This window comes from Capsicum annuum, chromosome 8 (assembly GCF_002878395.1).
Source record: "Capsicum annuum cultivar UCD-10X-F1 chromosome 8, UCD10Xv1.1, whole genome shotgun sequence".
In the NCBI taxonomy this organism is placed as follows: Eukaryota; Viridiplantae; Streptophyta; class Magnoliopsida; order Solanales; family Solanaceae; genus Capsicum; species Capsicum annuum.
In genome coordinates this window covers 156649976-156673688 of record NC_061118.1, presented here as the reverse complement: position 1 = coordinate 156673688, position 23713 = coordinate 156649976, and the positions used below count along the sequence as shown (strand labels likewise).

The 23713-nt window shown below is 32.6% G+C and overlaps 2 protein-coding genes across 2 annotated transcripts in view; one reads left to right on the top strand and one right to left on the bottom strand.

Annotated features, from left to right (window-relative positions):
* The window catches only part of LOC107839735 (pleiotropic drug resistance protein 3), a gene marked incomplete in the record, with an annotated part of 11309 nt that extends 7640 nt beyond the window's left edge, over positions 1 to 3669 (top strand). Inside the window, 6 exon segments of the mRNA XM_047394784.1 lie at positions 1684 to 1767; positions 1867 to 2000; positions 2126 to 2353; positions 2551 to 2722; positions 2845 to 3099; positions 3201 to 3669. Of these exon segments, the coding sequence (XP_047250740.1) occupies positions 1684 to 1767; positions 1867 to 2000; positions 2126 to 2353; positions 2551 to 2722; positions 2845 to 3099; positions 3201 to 3467 (1140 nt within the window).
* Positions 3670 to 9685: 6016 nt separating this feature from the next.
* Positions 9686 to 12372, bottom strand: LOC107839736 (S-adenosylmethionine synthase 1). Its single transcript, XM_016683350.2, has 2 exons — positions 12212 to 12372; positions 9686 to 11061 (listed from the first exon to the last, which is right to left on the bottom strand). Exons 1-2 carry the CDS (start codon positions 12355 to 12357, stop codon positions 9882 to 9884), a joined length of 1326 nt encoding a protein of 441 aa, XP_016538836.2. The 5' UTR covers positions 12358 to 12372; the 3' UTR covers positions 9686 to 9881.
* Positions 12373 to 23713: the final 11341 nt, after the last annotated feature.

The window sequence follows — 23713 nt, the reverse complement described above, 5'->3', positions numbered from 1 at the left end:
ATAAAAAATTACCCCTAATTAATTATTATAAGTCATTTATATATTAGAATTAATAATATTTAATTAAAAAAAAAGATATTTATAACGTTTGTTTAGCTGCTTTAGTCGTAATTTTACTATATCATCCCTAATTAATTATTATAAGTCATTTATATATTAAAATTAATAATATTTAATTAAAAAATAAATATTTATGACGTTTGTTTCAACTGTTTTAACCGTGATTTTACTATATCATCCCTGATTAATTATTATAAGTCATTTATGTATTAAATAATAATATTTAATTAAAAAAATAGATGATATGTCTGCCTATATTACCCCTAATTGCTCCGTGATTTATTATATTATCCCTAATTAATTATTATAAGTCATTTATTATTAGAATTAATAATATTTTTTCCTATATTACTCCTAATTAATTATTATAAGTTATTTATATATTAGAATTAATAATATTTAAATAAAAAATATATTTTATGACGTTTGTTTCAGCTGATTTAACCGTAATTTTACTATATTATCCCTAATTAATTATTATAAGTCATTTATGTATTAAAAATTAATAATATTTAATTAAGAAAATCAGTTGCTTCGTCATTTAATATATTACCCTAATTGCTCAGTGATTTATTATATTACTCCTAATTAATTATAATAAGTCATTTATATATTAGAATTAATAATATTTTTTTATTATATTACCCTAATTAATTATTATAAGTCATTTATATATTAGAATTAATAATATTTAATTAAAAAATAGATATTTATGACTTTTGTTTCATCTGCTTTAACCGTGATTTTACTATATCATTTCTAATTAATTATTATAAGTTATTTATATATTAAAAAATTAATAATATTTAATTAAAAAATAGATGACATGTCTGCCTATATTATCCCTAATTGCTTCGTGATTTACTATATTACCCTAAATTAATTATTATAAGTTATTTATATATTAGAATTAATATTTTTTTTACTATATTACCCCTACTTAATTATTATAAGTCATTTATATATTAGAATTAATAATATTTAATTAAAAAATAGATATTTATGACGTTTGTTTCAGCTGCTTTAACAGTGATTTTACTATATTATCCCTAATTAATTATTACAAGTCTTTTATATATTAAAAAATTAATAATATTTAATTAAAAAAATAGAGGACATGTCTGCTGTAGCTGCTTCAACCATAATTTTTCTAAATATCGCTTATAATTAATTATTATGAGTTATCTAAGTGTTAAAAATTTAATCATATTATTTAAAAGATAAAATAGACATAAAATGATAAATTAATTAAATTAAGTTGACCTCCTTCAACCGTGATTTTACTATAACACCCCTAATTAATTATTATAAGTCATTTATGTATTAAAAAATTCATAATATTTAATTAAAACATTGGTTTCGACATGGCTGCTTCAAGAGTTGCGCCGTGATTTTACTATATCACCCCTAATTAATTATTATAAGTTATTTATGTATTAAAAAATTAATAGTATTTAATTTAAACAAGAAAAATATGCGTTTATAACATGTTTGTAGTAATACAGAAGAACTTTTAAAGCAAAAGTAAAGACATCTACGTAGAAATATCTTTCAATTTGTATAACTACGTGTCCTTCATGGTCATCATCAAAAAGTTATTGGTCTGAAATGTGCTTTTTGCAGCTGATTATATTGAAAACTGGTGGGCGCATGATTTATTGGGGACCAGTCGGACGAAATTCTTGTAAAATGATTGAATATTTTGAGGTGCACTAATTTCCCATTTTATGAATGTTGCAGCAAGCCAATAATAGTAGCTTATTTGCATAGTATCTGAGGCTGCTGTTTGTTTTTCTCATTTGACAGGATATCTCTGGTGTGCCAAAAATAAAGAAAAACTACAATCCAGCAACATGGATGCTAGAGGTTGCATCAACATCTAGCGAAGCTGAGATTAGCATAGATTTTGCTGAAGTATATAAGAATTCTGCTCTACACAGGTTAGTTTTTCACCTCATCTAGCTTTGCATTATTTCTAAAATGCATCTTCCACATTGTATCACTTACATGCACATTTGGCATATAACTAATGTATGATTCCTCTTTGGTTTACACTTCTTTGTAGAAATAACAAAGAGCTTGTAAAGAAACTGACTTTCCCACCAGCTGGTTCAGAAGACTTGCATTTCCCCACGCAGTTTTCACAGAATGGTTGGGGACAATTCAAGACTTGCTTCTGGAAGCAATACTGGTCCTATTGGAGGAGTCCTCCATACAATTTGAAGCGCTATTTGCACATGCTTTTTTCTTCCATTGTTTTTGGATTGCTCTTCTGGGATAAGGGAACGAAACTGTGAGATGATAAATTACTATTCAACCAACGCTTACATTAAATTATCAACAACATGCTTCATTATACTGTGGGAATTAAAACTTTATACATCATCATGGAAATTCCGTGGCCACTTCTAAATAACATGCTTATACCAAAAGTAATGTTTGACTATTTTCTTAGACTGCTTTTTGTTTTTTCTTCCTCCTCCTTGACAGAGATGACCAGCAGAGTATCTTCAGTATATTTGGTGCTATGTACGCTGCAGTTATCTTCCTTGGTATAAGTAATTCATCTTCAGTTTTACCATATGTGACCACGGAGCGATCAGTCCTATACAGGGAAAGATTTGCGGGGATGTATGCTTCATGGGCTTATGCATTAGCACAGGTAATATAAGGGTTCCAAAATCGGCATGTTGACATTCCAGGAGATTTACTAATGCCAAATCTTACACTTGTCTTTAATGGTTCACTGCTTCATATTTGAATCTGAATGCCTTGATTTTGTAGGTAGCAATTGAAATTCCATATCTTTTAGCTCAAGCACTTACATTTACTGTCATCACATATCCGATGATTGGATATTATTGGTCGGCTCACAAAGTTTTTTGGTACTTCTATTCGATGTTCTGCGCATTGTTGTACTTCACATACCTGGGAATGATGCTTGTTTCAATGACACCAAACTACCCAGTAGCTGCGATTCTTCAGTCATCCTTTTACACGATGTTCAACCTCTTCTCTGGATTCTTGATGCCTAAAGCCGTAAGTGGTTCAGAATGTATAAATCAATGAGTATTTTGTAATTACCGCAGTGCGTACGTGTGTTTTCACATTTCCATCATTTTCTTTTTGCTTCGTTCCAGCAAATCCCAAAATGGTGGATCTGGTTCTATTACCTAATACCTACATCATGGACGTTGAATGGGATGCTCACTTCACAATATGGAGATGTAGATACAGAGATTACCGTGTTTGGAGATAAGAAAACGGTAGCAGCCTTTGTTAGGGACTATTTTGGATTTCACCACGACCAGTTGCCTATTGTAGGTGTTGTTTTGATTGCACACCCCCTAGTTTTCGCCAGTCTATTCGCATTTTTCATTGGGAAGTTGAACTTCCAAAGAAGGTGATGATGCAACTGGTTCATTTGTATGTAGAAGCTTGATATATGATCCCAATTAAGTAGCTCTGCTGCTCCTTTTGTACATTAGACTGGTGACAAATAAGTTTATACTTCATCCATAGAGAAAATTTACGTGATATGATACGATATGTAAGAAAGATCTTTTACTACGATTTTCTGATTTTAATATTATTAATGATTGAGGCAAACCCAATATTCAAGCCTCAAGGGTCCAATGTTCAATCCTAACGTCCTTTATTTGAATCGTATTCGATCTATCACTTTTTTATTAATAACAATTTTTTCCTTCTTTTTTTTTTCTTTTCTTTCTCCAATCGAATTCATACCACTAGACGGGCGTCTAGTGATTTTCTATTAATAATAGATTGAAAACCTCAACGTGAATTGCAATATTCGGGGGTTAGACCTTACCATACCAATCCTGAGTTAGGGGGTTAGGCCCTATCATACCAATCCTAATGAGCTGAAGAATTTTTCGTTTCTACACAATTTTCGTTTAGCTTTTAGTTCTACATTTTCTTTCTTTCTCTTTTCGTTTTGCTTTTTGGATGTATTTTATTTGTGCAGTATTCGTTCAGAAACCAAAAAAATATTACACCTTTGGGAAACCGTTGCTTGTTGCTGGAATTACAGATCAATAACTTGGACCAAGTATAGCAAAGTAGTAAATTGCAATTAAAATCTTGAAAAAATAACTTGTTTGACGGAGCCTCATTCAATCTTTCTGACCGAAAGTTTTTCAAAATGTAGTTGCAGTGAATTGGTTTTGTCAAAGCCCAGTTTGTCACACCTTAACCTCATTAGAGTTGAAATAGAACGAACATTTTTGTCACGTCCCAAAATAATCCTTAGACGTGACTGGCTCCCACTAACACCACTTGTCGGGAGAACCAATTTTCCATGGTCTACAAACACACATATACAACCCCACATGCATAAAATAATCATTAACACAGAGTAACTATCCAACAAGATACCACTTAGAGTTTTATGAAAATGACAGTAGTTTAGATATCAAATCTCTAACCCAAGTCCCACTCTAAGTTCATGGAGCATCTAAACAGAGTTACATGATTTCAACTTTTGGGCATGCAAACCCAACAAAACGAAATGTAATCTAAAAGATCTAACGCTGAATGACAGCCTTCACGACCAATTGGGAAGGTTCACCTCAGCAATGGAATTCACGTGTAAGAACCGTCAGCCACTAATCTCTCCCTCCGTAACGGTATCTGTAGACATGTAAGTAAGGAGTGAGTAATATGTAAATATAACTCAGTAAGATTATCGGCTCGCTGCTTTAAGTGCTCCTGGGACAAGTATTAGAAAATACAACAACACCAAGAACATAAAGTTATTACACATGAACTATATCATAATAAGGTAACCAACGAGGCTCAATAATCCTTCTTCAAGAACCATATATCTCAATACAATTTCATACAAAGCACTTATCACCATTTGAAATCAAAGTAATTAGCCAACACAAGAAGTTTCGGGCAACATATACAATGTATCAAATATATCAGGAGTCACAATTCTCAGGGGAGCTTACACAATGTTTCATATCAAATCAACAAGCATACACAATGCTCAAGGGAAACATACACAATGTCCCATATAAAATCAACAAGCATACACAATGCTCAAAGGAAGCATACACAATGCCCCAAAGGAATTAAGAAGCATACACAATGCCTCAAAGGAATTAAGAAGCATACACAATGCCCCAATCTCACAGTACACAAGCATATTGCATCACAAAATAATTTGTAAAAGGAGAATTAGTATTCTTAACATAAAGTATATGCGGCTAGCCTTAAAGACCGTTGATTCTGCCAAACACATGCTCGTCCCAACACATGGACTGGACAGATAAAAATATATTTTAAAAATTAATTTAAAAAGCAAGCACCAAAGCTTAAAGTCTCACGTACCTCGCTAACAACAAGTTCTCCAACCTCACTATGCATAGAACATCAATCAACTAGCCTCCAATGGCTTCAATCTACGCAACAATATTAAATAACAATATCAATTCTATTATTCGGGGTTAAGTCTCAACATCGCTAACTTTTAAATTTAGACTTAAATCTTAATATCTCACACCTTAACCCATGAATTAAGGATAATCTAACAAGGGAAGGCTGCCAAACAAAGAATTTCAAAATACTAGCCAACGATTTCACTCATCAATATCTAATGATTACCTCATCATGAATATTCCCTAATGATTTGCTTAAAGTGTTAACAACAGAAAATTGAAACAACATGTGTAAAGAAAATATACTTTGTGCCCGAAGTTACATACTTTGATTCCTTTCTTTCTATGTATTTTTCCCATTGCCTAATTAGCATTAACCAATGTTAATTCTTTCACTACAGTAGTAGCCACCCACCCATGAGATCTCCAATTTACAAATTATGTCCAATATCTCTCGATCATACATGGCAGCTTTTCTTTTTTTTTTCTCTCCTTTTCTTTTTCCCGACAAGAACGTTACCACTATATAAAATTAATTTAGGCGAAATATAGAGAAAAATCTCATACCTGACAGTTAATCTCTATCAAGCCACCTTTCTATATTACTTTGCTTCCTTCTCCAGAATAATGGGATAAAAAGAAATAACCCTAGAGTTCTATTTGTAGTGTTTCAGTTGTGAAACTGAAGGAAAAGATTAGACCTTTGGCTTGCTCTCTTTTAATTCCTTAATTAAATATCAATTATTGGTTATAATTACCAATTAACTCTTCATTAAAAATAATAATAAATTGGAATATTACATTCTCCCCCACTTAAAATAACGTTCGTCCTCGAACGTAACAATCATATGAGAAACATCAAATAAATGTAGAAATCTAACTCGCTCGTGACAAATGAAAAGCAAGATGAACTATGAGCAACCTAGGTAGCTCGGAAAAATAAATCTAAAAATACACCAACAAATTCTTGAACAATCGGAAAGTTGCCAATAGTAACATTCTCAACTCATGCATCATATGTACAGTAGCAATAAAACACCAACACCCATGATCAACCATTCATTGTGCCCTTACATAAAATATTATCCTTGAGTCACAAGGATCATACCCTTCCATACTAAAGGTGGTTTTTTTCAGAAAAATAGAAACGTATAAGTTTAGGATAACAACTAATCAAAGCATAGTATGATGTCAACCTGTCCACACACATAATCACATCAAAGTCAAACATAGGTAGCACAAGTTGATCAACTATGGTGCCCCTGTGCTAAATAGATATCACGCAATATTCATAAACATTATCCACTAATGAAGTGTCCCTACTAAGTCATAACCATATATAGAACAATAAGAGTCTCAACTCTTCTTTATAAGAATAAAACAATATATGAGGATAAAACAAATACGTAGAACAAAGATCAATAAAGAAATATCCCTCAAGAGAATTAACAATATAATACCCGTGACCACCGCATCAGGTGCCTCATTATTCTGTCTAGCCATAACGAAGAATCTCGATGGTCCACCCCCTGTTTGAGCAAATTGCGCACCCTGTCAATTTTGTCCATAAGCACCCTGTGGAGCAGCTCTAGCCAGCTGAACTTGGGTTTGTGCTCCTGCAACATTTCTTTAAACCTGAGTAGTAGCTTGACTAGACCCAAAATCTCCCTTAGGACAAAACTTAGCAATATGTCCTTGCTCACCACAAGTATAGCAAGCCCTATTTGTTCCGTAACAACGATCACTGTGATTTCTACCACAATTGAAACACCACGGATGCTGACTTGACTGATAAGAACTGTTACCTTTCCTCTGCATCTGTTGTTCACCCTGTCTAGCTGAATAATTGTTCCTCAAAGACTATCCCACGAACTCTGAATGCGTACGACTGGACTGCCCATAATAAAAACTACTATTGCCCCCAGATTGAGAACCACTAAATACACTTGAATTACGTGCCTTTTTGTTTTCTTGATTAATTCTTTCCATCTCATAATAGGACTCGAAACGAAGAGCAGTGTCAAACACTTCAAAATAGGACCCATTTCGCAAATCGCGTATCACTGAACCACGATAACGAGCCTCAAGTCCATCCACAAATCGTCTTACTTTCTCCCTCTGATTGCAACTAAAGATGGAACATACCTAGACGACTCAGTAAACTTAGCTTCGTACTCAGTAACAGTCATAGATCCCCGTCGTAGCTCATTAAACTGGCGTCTCATGTCATCTTGTTTGCTCAAGGGAATAAATCTGTCCAAGAACATAGATGAAAACTCTGACCAAGTGATTGGTGGTAAGCCTACTTGTTTACCCCTCAAAACGGAAATCCACCAAGCCTCGGGAGATCCTGAGAATAGAAAAGTGGTAAATTCTACACCACGAGTCTCCTTCAATCCCAAGGTAGTTAGTATCTTCTCATAGCGATCTAAAAACTTTTGAGGCTCAACAGAAGATGGTGTAGCATCAAAATCCGGTGGCTTAAGATCCATGAAATTCTTAAGATCCTTGGGTTTCCCCACAGCTGCAATCGAAAATCAATTGGTTGAGGTGCCTGAGAAGTCCCAACATTCAACTGAATTTGTGCTTGCGTTTGCGGAGTTGCCTGAGGAGCTGGAGCTCGACCCTGATTAGGCTCCAATGCCTCCAGTACATTCAACACTCTTACCACAAGGTCGGCAGGCAATATAACAGTAGGTACAGCAACAGGTGCTACAGCTGAAGTATCATGACCAACCTGGTCCTGTACTCGCTCAGGAGCCACAACTTGGGGCTGGGCCCCACTCCTAACTCTATGCTGAGGATTAATCTGTGCCCTAGTTCGAGGCTTGATTGGATGAGACCCAACTTGACCACCACCACGGGTAGAACCATGTCCAGTACCACGTCCAGTAGGTGCGTTAAATCGACTACCAGAGGAAGAACCACGTCTCTTAACCATCTGCGAAACAATATTTAAAAGTTAGACTTAATCCAACTCAACGCACGAATAATGAAAAAAAAGGGAAAAAGTTCCTAGATGTTCCGTAGCCTCAAGTTCATAAGTATGGGCACCTACATATCAATAAACAAGAATCTACTAAACACTGCTCCATGACCTGAGACCTAAAGCCTAGGCTTTGATACCAACTTGTATGTAACACCCCAACTTAGGAAGGAGTCCCATATCGGCAAAACACATGAGGGATGCTGGGTATATAAGTGAGAAAGTCTTACTCCCAAGTGACGCGTTTTAAAGCCGTGCGGGCCTGGGCCCAGAGCGAACAATATCACTAGTGGGTTGGGGATTGGCAGGGGTATCTTGGGCCTGTGTGGTTCGGGATGCCCGTCGCGGCCAGGGGCTCGGGCCGGGTCGTGACAAAATGGTATCAGAGTCGCTCTTGTGTCGTCCCTGTCGATGTGGGCCAGATTTCAAACCGAGTGTAGGCGAATCCCGGTAAAGCGGGGCAAACCTCAGTCCTGAGTGTAGACAAATCCCATTCGGTGGGGCAAACCTCAGCGAGGACGCTAAGTCCGTAAATTGGGGTGTATGTGACACCCCAACTTAGGAAGGAGTCCCACATCGGCAAAACACAGAGGAATGCTGGATATATAAGTGAGACAGTCTTACTCTCTAGTGACGCGTTTTAAAATCGTGCGGACCCGGGTCCAGAGCGGACAATATCACTAGTGGGTTGGGGGTTGGGGAGTGCAGGAGTATCTCGGGCCTGATCGTGACAATTTTCGTGAAGTTTTTGTTGGTAGAAACAATCGACTTTATTTAAAGATTATAAATGTAGCTATATACATATTTTTTGTAATGTCATCATCATAATATAATATGCAAAGGAAGCACATGGATGCGAGACTTGCTATTCTTCAATAAGACCACATTTTACACTTAGAAGTTTTCAAGTTTACCATCAACCAAGAGAGAAACTAATCCAACCTTCTTCAAGTACCCTTTTAACTTATTTGAAGAAAGTGCCCCTTAAATGTCAAATTTTAAAAGTAATTTTTCGTTCATAATCAAGTAGTACTAAATATGGGACAAGAATTGAAATTTTGAATAAAACCAAAAATGAAACACATGGCCTAAGACGTTTAAGAGAACCCAACACCAATTTCATTGTGTCAACAAACGAATGATCTTATGGTAAACATTACAATGCACAAGTACTGTCATTTGCACTCGTCATCTGGCATCTGTTTTCAATATATTTTCAGAAGAACACTAGGGATTCCACACACTAATCCTTATGTATATAGTTAAGTTTCTTAACATTCCAAGGCCCAAGATATCCAATACAATGGAAACAGGACAATAACCAAAATAGGGTCAAAAGAGAAATACAAAGACAAGCAATCACAGAAAATTCTAGAGCCACAAACAAACAACAAAGAACAAAAACATAGGCAAGCACTTTCAGACACTTATTAGTCTTGGGGCTTTTCCCACTTGAGGGGCTTGACAACTTCCCATGTGAAATCAGGGTCCTCACGTCCAAAGTGACCATAGGCAGCAGTTTTCAAGAATCTATTGCCGCCCCTCTTTAAATCCAAGTTAATGGACATCATTCCAGGTCTGAAGTCGAAGTTCTCCTTAACTATCTTCAAAATTTCCCCGTCGGGGATCTTTCCAGTGCCGTAGGTGTCAACGAATACGGACAATGGCTCAGGCACACCGATGGCATAAGAAACCTGCACAATGCATCTGCGAGCGAGTCCACTAGCTACAATACTCTTTGCAGCCTGCCTTACGATGTATGCACCACTCCTGTCAACCTTGGTTGGATCTTTCCCAGAGAAAGCACCACCACCATGGGCACCCCAACCACCATAGGTGTCGATGATGATCTTACGACCAGTGAGACCAGCATCACCATGAGGTCCACCAATAACAAATCGGCCTGATGGGTTAAGGTGGAAGATTGTCTTCTCATCAAGGTACTTCTCTGGGATGACTGGCTTGATGACATGCTCCTTGAGGTCGTGGGCAATCTCATCATTTGTAACAGTTTCATCGTGTTGAGTGGAGATGAGAACAGTGTGGACCCTAACTGGAACCATGGCACCATTGTCATTGTAGTACTCAACAGTAACTTGGGTCTTGCCATCGGGTCTCAACCAGGGGCAGGTGCCGTTCTTGCGGACTTCTGTGAGGCGGGCACCAAGTTTAGTTGCAAGCACGTGGCTGAGAGGCATTAATTCAGGGGTCTCATCGGTGGCATATCCAAACATGTGCCCCTGGTCACCAGCACCAATCTCCTCAGGGCGTTTGGTCAGATGGCCGTGGACACCTTGAGCAATATCAGGACTTTGCTGCTCAATGTAAACAAGGACCTTGCAGTTGTCAGCATCAAGACCAACATCATCAGAAACGAATCCAATATTACGGCATGTATCACGCACAATCTTCTCATAGTCCACAACAGCCTTGGTTGTGATCTCGCCAAAGACCATGACCAAGTTGGTCTTGGTGCAAGTTTCACATGCAACCTTGCTCTCAGGATCTTGCTCAAGGCAGGCATCAAGAACTGCATCAGAGATCTGATCACAGAGCTTATCTGGGTGACCCTCATTCACAGACTCGGAGGTGAATAGGAAAGTTTCCATCCTGCAAGAAGATTAAATCAATTACATATGTTCAAGTACATAAAATAAGGCACAATAAAGTGAAAAGTAGAAGCTACACAAGTGCTAAAATGAAATGCTAAGAAACTGATGCTACACGGAAAGTATCAGTGCAAATTCTCCAACTTGCTAAACAAGTCTATATTCCTTGGGACAAGAATCACCAGAAAATGCACCACGAAAAGAGATTCTATGGAAAATATTCTCTCAATTAAAGGGTTATTCCTCTATTATATGACCTAAAGTAATTTATCCTAACTGACAAAATTAAAGCAAAAGCGCAACGAACCCTCCTTTCATCAATAAAGTATCAAGTTGGACCACCAATTTCGATGAAGATCTACCATTTTTAAAAAAGCACTAGAGAGTTAAACTAGAATCTTCTACTCCAAAGTTGACAAAAGCATATATTTCAATAGATCTGTTGGTCTCTTGAAAGAAACGGCCTCCATCAAATTAATCAACTACTTCTAATCATACTATATCACTAAAAACAGCAAAAATGATTTACAAAAACCAAACATGTTAAGACCATCAGTGTTTTCAGTACAAAGCACGGATTTTAAAGAGCAAATACAGAAGCATTTCAAAATTTTCATCGAAAGACAAACTAATAAAAAATTAACAGGAAAATTAATTCATTTCCAGATTTAAGAAACAGTTCCTTCCCTTCCCTGTTCTCAACACCCACGTTCAAACAAAACCAACCCTAAACTAGACCAAATCCTTAATCAAAATTTCATCACTTTTTTTTAAAATGAAAGTGGATTACAAGGTGAGAAATTGAACCTCACTAACACCTTCACTTCAAAACCCCCACATAGCCCCACCACCACCACCCCACCAAAAAAAAACCATATATAAGCTAAACCCCAAAACCCAAATAAAATAAGCAAAAAAACACCTAGATCTGTCATAAAATCTAAACAAGAAAATGTCATAGCATTGACAGAAAGAGTTGCCGATGATATCCCGTAGATTTAGGAAGATGCACAAAAACTAGCATAGACACCGTGATTTTTTTTTTAGAAAAAAAAAGATTCCACCAAGAAAAAACAAAAACACATAAAAGAAACAGAAAAAAAAAAAAAAAAAAAGAAGCCTAGTATTCAACTATCATAACTGAAAATTACCTCAAAGAAAAAGAGGTTGAAGAAATGTCCAAAGGAGCAGCCTTAACCTCTTTGTATTTTTTGGCTTCACCAAATGCTTGCGAGTCATTACATAAAGACTTTGGAGTCTTATTTATAGACCCAAAGTGGACATGTCCGTGGTCCATTTCTCACGTGCCATCCTTCTGACAAAGTAAGGTGGTTGGGTTTCGGTTTGGTGATCATCTGAACCGTTGATGATGGTGATCTAACGGTTAGGAAATGTTGGGGGGTGGGTAAGGAGGGTAAAACATCAACATAATTAATTGATTATATATATTATCTAAAAATTACATAAATACACAACTTATTTTTTAATATTATAAAAAAATTTAATATATATACAGAATGTTATGTATATATCGACTATATTATCTATATTATTAGAAAGAAAGAATAAAATAATTAAAAAAATGAGAGAATATAATTACTTTCAGACGAATTGATATTTATGTTATTTATATATATATATATATATATATATATAAAATCGTGTTTAATTAGTGGGAAAGATAGTGCAGAAGATATGGACTGCTAATATTGTACTACTATTGTCTGGTGTTTTACCAACCCCCTTATGCGGGCCTTGGGCTTGGCTGGAGTTGTTGGCTTCGGGCTTTAATTTTCAATTTCTGGTATTTTTTGAATTTCAAAGCTTAACAATTACTTTCTTAGATCGTTTTTTCTTATCGCATTTTTAGTTGATGTACCTATTCAAAAATAATTAATAATATAATTATTTTATCATAATATCCTTTTTATTAAATGGTGTTTACATTATGATTTAAAATTAATTTGAAAAAAAAAAGATAATTAATACTAAGAATATAATTAAAAAAAAAGTTATCTTTTTGTGATATGTCAAAAATGACAAGTAAAAATAAATTTAGGAAATCAGAGTGACAAGTAAAAGTAAACAGAGAAAGTATTTTTTATTATAATTTTTTCAAATGTTTTAGTAAGTTTTCAATTGTAAATTTTATTTTTTCAGAAGACATTAAATATGATGGGAGAGATGGTGTGTTATTTTTTAGTTAATCTGAAATTTGATTGCTAAGTATTAATGAAAAATAGAATCAAAATAAGCAATGAGGAATACTAAAATCAATTTGAAATGTCGACTGCACACTCTCTCAACATATCTTCAAGGGTCTGAATGGTCCTCTCTGCTTGACCATCTATATGAGAGTGAAAAGCTATACTGAGGTGAACTTCGGTACCAAGATCCTTTTGAAAAGCCTTCAAAAAGTGAGAGGTGAACTGCGTACCTCTGTCTGAAATGATGAACAACGGAACACCGTGCAACCTAGCCTAACTTTCTAATTTGAAATGTACTCAGTCCAAACACTTCATATCCTTTCAAAGTAATGAAAAATAGAATCAAAATAAGCAATGAGGAATCCTAGTTATATTCAGAAATGAGGAAACAGAAAACTTCACTTGTAACTAACAATTTTGTGGATAAATATATTTTGGTGTATTGGTGCTTTCAAATGCTACCAAAAGTTCATTTTACAATGTACTATATAAGTCAATAAATCTTTCAACATTTGGTTTGATTAAGTATTTGAAGTACCATTTTATAAGTTTTTTCTTTTTTTTTTTTTTAGATAATAAGTTGGAAAGGTTTGGTGAAAGCCACTCACCAACTTTCACAAACTTGCTTGACAATGCTCAATCCTGTCATTTTCTCTCTCGTATTAGCCTATTATCACCGGACACAAGCAACAATATTCTTAATTTATAATGACTCGGAAATTATTCTCTCCATTCCACAATAATTGAATTGCTCAAATTTGAAACACATGTTAAAGAAAAAAATAAAGACATAAATTAATCATATTTTTCATTTTTGTTCTTTTCAAACTCCAAAAACTTAATACTAATGTTCTTGTTAATTCTCCTTGCAACTCAACCTTGAAAATTTAATTAATGGGGAGTAAAATTGAAAAAAAAATTCAACATCTATTTTAAAAAAAGAACAATTCAATTATTTTGAATACTAAAAAATACTCTAACAATTTAATTATTATGGAATAGAGGAAGCATTTAACTTACTAATCGTCAATCATTTTAAATAATCGTGGTATCCTTTTCGATTTTATTTTAATTAATTTTATAAAGTGTCTGTTGCGCATATAAGTACCGCCTAACCCTATCAACCTCTTAATTGTCAATTTTGATACATTTTTCTTATACACGTAATATTTTGTTTATAGACTCATTTTAGCTAATTAAATAATACTTTATTCAGTTAAGATATTTCAGAATATACACTGATTATTCTACCTTCACAATATGATTAAGTTACGTACATATCATTTTTTTACTACACACCACTTATGTGAGATTATATTGTAATTTGTATGTTAAAGTTATACTTCCGTAATTATCTACAAGAGTACAAGTCCATTTTGGGGGCGTTGCCCCTTGCCCCAAGCAAGTGCAAAACACTTAGATGATTAATATAGGAACTAATAAGCAAATCAAACTGATTATTATATAGTCAAAAGACCAATGAAATTTAGGCTGACCACGTTGTTAATTAAAAATTAGACATTTCAAACATTGAGTTTTTCTTGACCACGTTGTTAATTAGAAATTAGACATTTCAAACATTTAGTTTTTCTTTCTTTTTCCTAAGAAACCCACTGAATCAAATAAAGCATGCCACATGCAGCATGGAAGGATAAGGTATATAGACACTATTCCCACCCATTGAAACTAGATATTAATTTAAATTTATGATCAAATAATTCTTTTTGAGATTTAAATGGAATCATCCAAATTCTTATTTTCAGACTATAAAAGGAATCATCCTAGGATTAACTTTATAAACTAATCAAAGTTTAGTACACTTAAAGACTAATTACTTGAATTTAATTAAGGATTAGAAACTTGATCAGGTGGTGATTAGAAGCTGGATCTTAATTTTTTAATCTATTATATATAGCTAGACTGTCGATTACACTTACTCAGGTGATCAGTTGCAGTCTTATAAATATCTAAAAATTACACAAATACACAACTTATATTTCTAATATTACAAAAAATTTCAACTCCCTAAACATATTATAAAAATCTCAACATATACACATAATGCTATGTATATTAATAGGGAGAGAGAGTAAAGTAATTAAAAAAGTGGGAGAGTGCATAATTAGGGTTGGTATTTATGTTATTTATACATTAATTTATTTATCCAAGTTAAAAAAATTAAAGTGAGAAAATATATCACACAACCAAGTTTAAATATCAATGTTTCTATGAAAAATGTATGTCATGCATACATTGATCTGATATACAAATTTCTACACAAATAATTATTTATCCCAAATATAATACTCCGTTTTTAATTTGAACCAATTTTGGAAAGATTAAAAAACAGATGGTGCAATTTTAGTTTATGCAAAAACTAAAGTACTGAGAATTCCATTGGTATATTTGGAGTGGGTGACGTTAATGAAGCACATGCCCATGAAACATCCAGAAAGCAACCACCATGTGGGTCGTTATTGCATTAACTGTTTTTTCCTTTGTATGGGAAAAAGGCAAACAGGAAAAAAAAAAAAAAAAAAAAAGGAAATGTGCACAACAAACAAAACTGAAAAAAGAAATCATTCATGAGAGAGTTTGACAGTTTATCCAGTCTCCAGTAGATATAGTTGGTGTTTGCTCATGAAAATTTAAAAATTTTAAAATTAAAATTGGAATTTGAGTGGTATTTGAAGTTATAGTTTTATTTGATTATAAAAATAAATTGAATTTTTTTTTATTTTTGATAAGAGAAGTTGAAGTGAAAAAACATAAAAACAAATTTTACTTATTTTCATATTTTCAAATATAACTTAAAATTATATTTGAAATTCTTATGACCAAATATAACAAATTTTACTTGTTTTATTATTATAAAATATTTTTTTCAAATAATTAAAAATTATTATAATCAAACGGTTCCTAATATCGGTGTGTCGCCCTCAGAAATGAGGTTGAATTTAATCAAGGGGGTCCCTGCAGTCAATCTCGATATGACTATCGAAGAAAATAAAAAAGATGCAAGTATTCAGAGTTGTATTGGGAAAATGGCCAAGCACACGTGGCTGTGAATGAAGGAGACACGTGGCATCAGAATGAGGCTGGGATTAATCATTAATATGAAATACAGAGAGAGAAAAGACCAATTATTGAGGATTCATTATTTGTAAATGACTGAATTTTTGGACAATACTAAACAAATATTCTGAGTTTCTGGTGCTCCAAATTTTATGTTATTATTAAGTCCTTGCTCTTAAGAAACAAGGCACCTGCCATTATCGATTCCAAATCGGTCACACTTAATCTTCTCTAAGATCCGCTGAAACAAGCAGCATCCAAGTTCTACATGTCCATGTACATGTTTTACTACATTGTTGTAAATTTATTTATTTACATGTTTTACTACATTGTTGTAAATTTATTTATTTGTTAAATATTAACTCACGTAGATTTCATTACAAATTCAACTGTACAACTTTTGGTGAAAAAAAGTGTGCTGCCTGCCGCGTACATGTTCAAGTAACAGCGTATATACAGAAACGTATAAAAGAAGCAACATGTACACCAGCTGTCTCGTGTACATCATCTTTGCCTTTTTTTATTGAAATTATTTAGAAATCCAACGGCTAAGATATTTTTGAAATAAACACATTATTTTATACAACCTAGCTCTAATTTCGATCCATTAAATATGTGATGTTGAGATCTAACTTGCATAATCAACTGGAGCTCTTTAATAATTGTGTAGTGGATTTGAATGAATCCAATCCAATCCAAATCTTTAAAGCGCAATCCTACCGACACTTTCTCCATCACATCATCTCCTCCCTCGTTCGAATTTATTAGTTACTTTTTTTTTTAATTTAATTTTTGTTTTTCTTTGCTATTTTTGACAAAGAAAAAAAAGATAATTTCTTTTTATGTTTCACCCTTAATATTAATTACTTATTCTTCAAAATATTTTTCAATAGTTATTACTAACCTTCAATTAATAGGGTAATACGATAAAGTCGTTATTATATTAATTATATTTTTTTAATACGTGTGTCAAATCAAAATATGATAAATAAATTCGAACGGAGCGAATGTGTACGTGAATAATATATATAAATTGTTAATTTTTAAGAGAATCAAGCTTTTACTAGGGTTGACAAATTATAGCGACTTCAAAACCGAGATTGCAAGTTCAAATAAAGTGTGATTATTGGTGAACATAAAATTTTCATTAAGCAATCTTTTAGCAACAACAACAAACTCAGTGTATTTCCATCAAGTGGGGTCTGGGGAAGATAAAATGTACGCAGTTTATACCGCTACCTCAAAAGAAGTAGAGAGGTTGTTTTCGATAGACTCTTACTCAAGATAAAGAATAGCAAATACGTTCGTAATGAAACATGAAATAGAATGGATGATATAACAGAAATGAGAAATAAGACACCCACATAGTGATACCATACACTCACAAACCAAAAACATCCACCACACCCAAACTCTCTAAACTAGCTGCTTCTAACTATGGACACAGTCCTAGGATTACTAACTCGGATACACCAAAACTCTCCTAACTACTTGTTACGACTCACCCACACACACCAACCTTCTACCCTTATCCATGACCTTCACAGCTTCCTATCTGGGGTCATGTCCTCGGTAAGCTGTAACTGCTCCATGTCATGTCTAATCACCTCCCTTCAATATTTCTTTAACCTACCTCTACCCCTCCTGAAACCATCTACAGCTAGCCTCTTACACATACGAATTGGGGCATCCGTGCCCCTCCTCATCACATGTCCAAATCATCTCAGCCTCACTTTTCGCATCTTGTCCTCCACAGAAGTCACTCTCACCTTCTCCCGGATAATCTCATTCCTAACTCTATCCCTCCTAGTAAGTCCGCACATTCAACGCAATATTCTCATTTCCTCTGCCTTTAAATTTTGAATGTGGGAGTTCTTGAATGACCAACATTCCGTGTTGGGTTCGAAATCAAGAGAGCGTCATGCGGAAGCTTAAAGTTTGTAAATCATATGACGATAATTTAGACGATACATAAAACAATACTAAAAAGGTATATTATTGATATGGTTTGGACAATTGGCCTACATATTAAAACTAATATTAAAGAAAATATATAAAAACTGTTAGGAGAAAATCTCACCCTAGACAAGACGCTTAAATTTAAAGGACTACATTGTGGATGCTATTATGTTAAAGTATGAGAAGAAGGGTCTTCTATATATAGAGTTTCAAAAACTTTCCTCCAAGAAAGAGGTTAGCCAAATATGGAAAAGTTTTATATTTTCTTTTCAGGAAAAATAGAAATATTTATGGTTACTTTTATTTCCTTAAAAGAAAAAGTAAAACTTAATTTTGGTAAGATAATTAGGGCAAAAACCCTAACTAATCTTCCCTTTTTGGCTTGATTTATTTCACTTGATCCGCCTTTTTCACATCTTTGATCTTTGTTCTTCACATAGTCTTCATCGCAACTGTTTGGCATGCTTAAAAATGAAGCTTTGGGGCTAAAAAATATATTAGTCCTTTTGGGTTAAAAATATTGGAGCCCTTTACAGTATTAAAAGAGAACTTTATTCTTAAAGATGTGACAGCAGGATTGTTGAAAATGTGATTGAAATATCTTCTCCACATGTAGTTGGACAAAAATCGTCATTATCATCAAACTGGTTGCAACTTGATTTGAAACCGATTTTAACCTGTTTAATCTCGTCTCACCACACTATTGGACCTTTGAATCACAGGCTCTGATGCCACTTGTTGGGTTTGAAATCGAGAGGGCGTCATGCGAAAGCTTAAAATTTGCAAATCATATAACGATAATTCAGACGACACATAAAACAATACTAAAAAGTTATATTATTGATATGATTTGGCCAATTGACCTACATATTAAAATTAATATTAAAAAAAATATAAAAACTGTTAGGAGAAAATCTCCCCCTAAACAAGACTCTTAAATTTAAAAGACTATATTATGGATGTTATTGTGTTAAGGTATGAGAAGAAAGTTTTCTATTTATAGAGTTTCAAAACCTTTCCTCCCAAAAAGAGGTTAGCCAAATACGAAAAAGTTTTATATTTTTCTTTTAGGAAAAGTATTTATGGTTAATTTTATTTTCCTTACCACAAAAAGTAAAACTTACTTTTGGTAATAAAATCTAACACTCCACTCCATATAGCATGACTAGACAGACCACTCTGTAAAATTTGTCATTAAGCTTAAGGAACACAATAGATGTTGGAATTTCTGTGTTTGATCGACGCATGTATTTTTTAATAAATAATTAAATTTGGTCCGATCAACCAAATTTGATCCGATACGCTTAATTGAGCCACATATGTATATATGACATTTTTATTATTATGATCATGCATGCTTATTATTTATTTGTCATCTCAACTATTCATCATTCTGGACAGTTAAAATAAAAGCAAAAGCTTCCTCTGACATCCAACGGCTAGTTTTCACAAGATAAATGCTTCTATTATACAAGGGGTGAAGTGGAAAATGAATTAATTGACCTGTAAATTGTAATTTCAAGTTTCCAACTTTCATAGAATCGGATTAGGTGAGATTATTACATAATGATCCACCATGGTTAAATCTGTCGAGTCAATATATATATACATGTTAAAGTGAGCTGAAATAGATGGTAAAATAACAGTATATACTCCTGTCTTCTCTAACAACCATGTATTTCTACAAAACCAATGCATAGTCAGTACTAAACGACATCAAAGAAAATAATTTTGGAAGGACAATGTATTCCGGTCGTCTTTATTTGTTTATTTTTTAATTTAGAGTGTCTAATAATACTTATTAAATTTATAAAATTAATAGATTATTTATTTATTTTTATCAATTTTAACTTTGATATATATTAAACACAATACATCACTCATTGTTTTTCTTGAAAGAGAAAACTTTATTATATTTAAAGACTAATATAATAAGATCACCCCTTTATTTATTATTGGGAAAAGGCTCAAATATGCCACTAAACTATCAGAAATGACTCATTTATGTCATCCGTTAAAAGTTGGGTTCATTCATGCCATCATCGTTACAAAACCGCCCCATCCATGCCACTACTTTTTAACAGATGGTTTTTAAAAACAGTCTGGCCATGTGGCAGCTTATTAAAGGGTCACGTCATTTTTTTAAAAAAATTATTTTTTTTTGATCCATTAAAAAGAATCCACGCAACTTTTTGATCCATTGAAAATTAGTTTGATCTATGCTTTTAAAATTTAATTAATTTTTCATGAATATATTCTTAAAACATTCTCGTTCGATTCGTTTTTTTGTTATTTTTGACATATTAAGATTGTTTTCATATTTTACCTTTAATATTAATTATTTTTTTCTTCAAATTAATTTCAAATACAATAGTAAACATCATTTAATAAATATATTATAATAAAATAGATATTTTAATTGACGATCGAGTAACTAAAAGGGAACGAAGAGAGTATACTCTACACGCTTTTTATCACTTTTTTTTTTTTAAGATTCACGTTAACTAAAACTTTTGTCATTTTTTAGTTGAAACTGAAGGGATATATAAACATCAAATATTATTATTATATTATTAATAGTTCGCTTCTCATTTTGCCAATTCTACGTATACTATATATATCGGCATGTTGTTGTCTTCCTGTTTTTACAATAATAAATGATGCTGCATAAAGTGTTACGTACAAATGTTGAATGCTGATTAGGGGCAGCTCAACCCTTTAGGAGAAAAGGTCGCCGCCTAAGACCCCAAAATTTGAGGGGCCTATTTTCGTTTAGTAATAATAAATTACAAATTTTAAGAAATATATTAAATACTATTTATAGAAAAAAGAAAAATTTTATATAAAAAAAAAAAACGCAAGGCCTCCGTTTGATTCCTTAGGCCATAAATTTACTTGAGCCGCCCCTGATGCTAATGATGTCATTGTATGCTTAATAAAAAAATAAAAAAAATAAAAAGTTACTTACATTCGGCTGACAAAATATTTCATATATGCTAAGACATACTATATGCTTAATTAGAAGAGTGTTTGGTTATAAATTTTAGTAGTAGATTTTTTTTAAATTTTTTTTTTAAATATTTGTTTGATCATGAAAAATTAATCAAATTTTAAAAGTATAGATCAAATTAATTTTTAATGGATCAAAAAATTGGGTGGATTCTTTTTAATGGATCCAAAAATAAATTTAAAAAGAAAATTAATTATTTTTTTAAAAAATAAAAAATAAAATAAAAAATGACGTGACCCTCTAATAAGCTGCCATGTGGCAAGACTGCTTTTTAAAACCGGCTGTTAAAAAGTAATGGCATAGATGAGCCAGTTTTGTAACGGCGATAACATAAATGAGCCCAACTTTTAACGGATGACATAAATGAGCCATTTTTTATAATTCAGTGGCATATTTGAGCCTTTTCCCTTTATTATTTCTTAACGTATATATCAAATCAGAAATGGACAAATATTTATGGATGGAAGGGGATTATATAACATTAATTCTAGGTGGAATCCAATATCTGGATTAAGTTAATTAAGTTGGTTTACGATCCTTAACAAAAACGTTAACCAAAAAGTAATTTGAACGAATTATCCTTATTTCTTACTCACTTTATTTAATATATTTTTTTTCACTATATTAATATCTGTCCATATTTATTATTAAGAATAAAAGTGAAAATAAAATTAATTATGGCTAGTTTTTTGTGAAATGACAAGTATTAAGAAATTATTTATTTTTAATAAGGACGATAACTAATTAGTAATGGAGAAAATATGATATATCACGATTTCATGATAGTAACATTAACACACTACTTCATTTAACGTACTAAAAGTAAAGGAAAATACATACTCCCTCGTTTCAATTTATTGATCTGGGCTTAACTTGACACATAAGTTAAAGACATATTAAAACGTGTCAAATTATAATTTAATTTTATAATTTTAAATATGTAATGTAAAAATTAAAATTAAAGAGTCGTTGAAATTAAGAAGACATTCTTACTGACTATAAACGAGAGTTAAAAAAGAAAATTAAACGAACAAAGCACCCTTTTTTGGAGTGGGCGAGGGCTGTCGGTTGAAGCATGGCCACCAACTTTTACGTCCTTATAAGATGATTGAACAAATTATCTTTGAGCAAAACAATAATTATGATACTAATACATTACTAATCAATTCGTGTCTTACAATTATTTATTTTAGCGATAAATTAAAAGAAAAAGACAAGTCTAATTAATCTGATTGCAGTATTATTGAACGATAATTTACTCTTGAAAAACTATTTTCTGCTTTCTTTTATATCTTGAATTTTGAAATATATATATATATATATATATATATATATATATATATATATAAGTAGGTCTAAATAAAAAAAGGAAATAAGGGAGTAACAATAATAACTATGGTCCATGCCAAATAGACTGAGATCGGTTATATCATCCTCATCTCTAAAATAAAGCGTAACTAGAATAAGGTGTGATGAAGATTTCTATTTGATGGAGTTAAATAACATAAAGAGTTAAAGTAATTCTTTTTATAATTACTGGAAGGTAGTTAGACGTTAATTGAAGGAGTCAAGGAGGGTACTTGGTTGACACTTGATTCTGTAAAACGAGAAAAACTATAGCATGAGTATTACTTTAGTTATTTTAAAAAACAATCACATGCATTTTTATAATTTTTTATAGATCTGTTTAATTGGAAGCATGCATCTTCTAATGACACACTAATTTTGATTTTGTTGGCTAATGACCATGAATCATGATGGTTAGTTGGTTACATTACATTATTTTTTTCTAAATACCTTATAGAGTAATTTTGAAGTGTAAATAATTGAACTTGGAATTGACTTTGAATATCGATTCTTTTCAATTCTAATTCTATAATTGTAAATTTTCTGGATTTTTCTTCGAGCTTGGTTTTTAAATAGCATCCAAAGATTTGGAAGTTTGTTATATTAGCTCCACAAATTAATTAAGTTGCCGATTTCTTGACCAAAGTTGAATATATAATCGTATAAAATATACTTCATCCATATCAATCTAAGATCCATAGTTACTATTTAGGCAGTCAAATGAATATCTTCTTTGATCATAACTTTTTCAAACGCTTTTCAAATAGTTTGAATCGTTAATTATCGTGACTTTTAGTAGTTTTAATGTCGTTTTTTCATACGTAAATTTTATTTTTTAAAAATGAAAAGAAGATTTTATGTCTGAATTCACATCGAACGTTAGTTAGTTTGAACCTTTTCCTTTAAAAAAGAACCTCATATTTCGAATCAAGAAAATTATTTTAAAATGGAGGAAGTATAGACTTCCACTTTTAATAATTAGCAAAAACAGTTAAAAACCAGTGGAAGCTAACCGTCGGGTCGAAGCCCAAAATTTGCTGAAAAGGCAAAAAGAA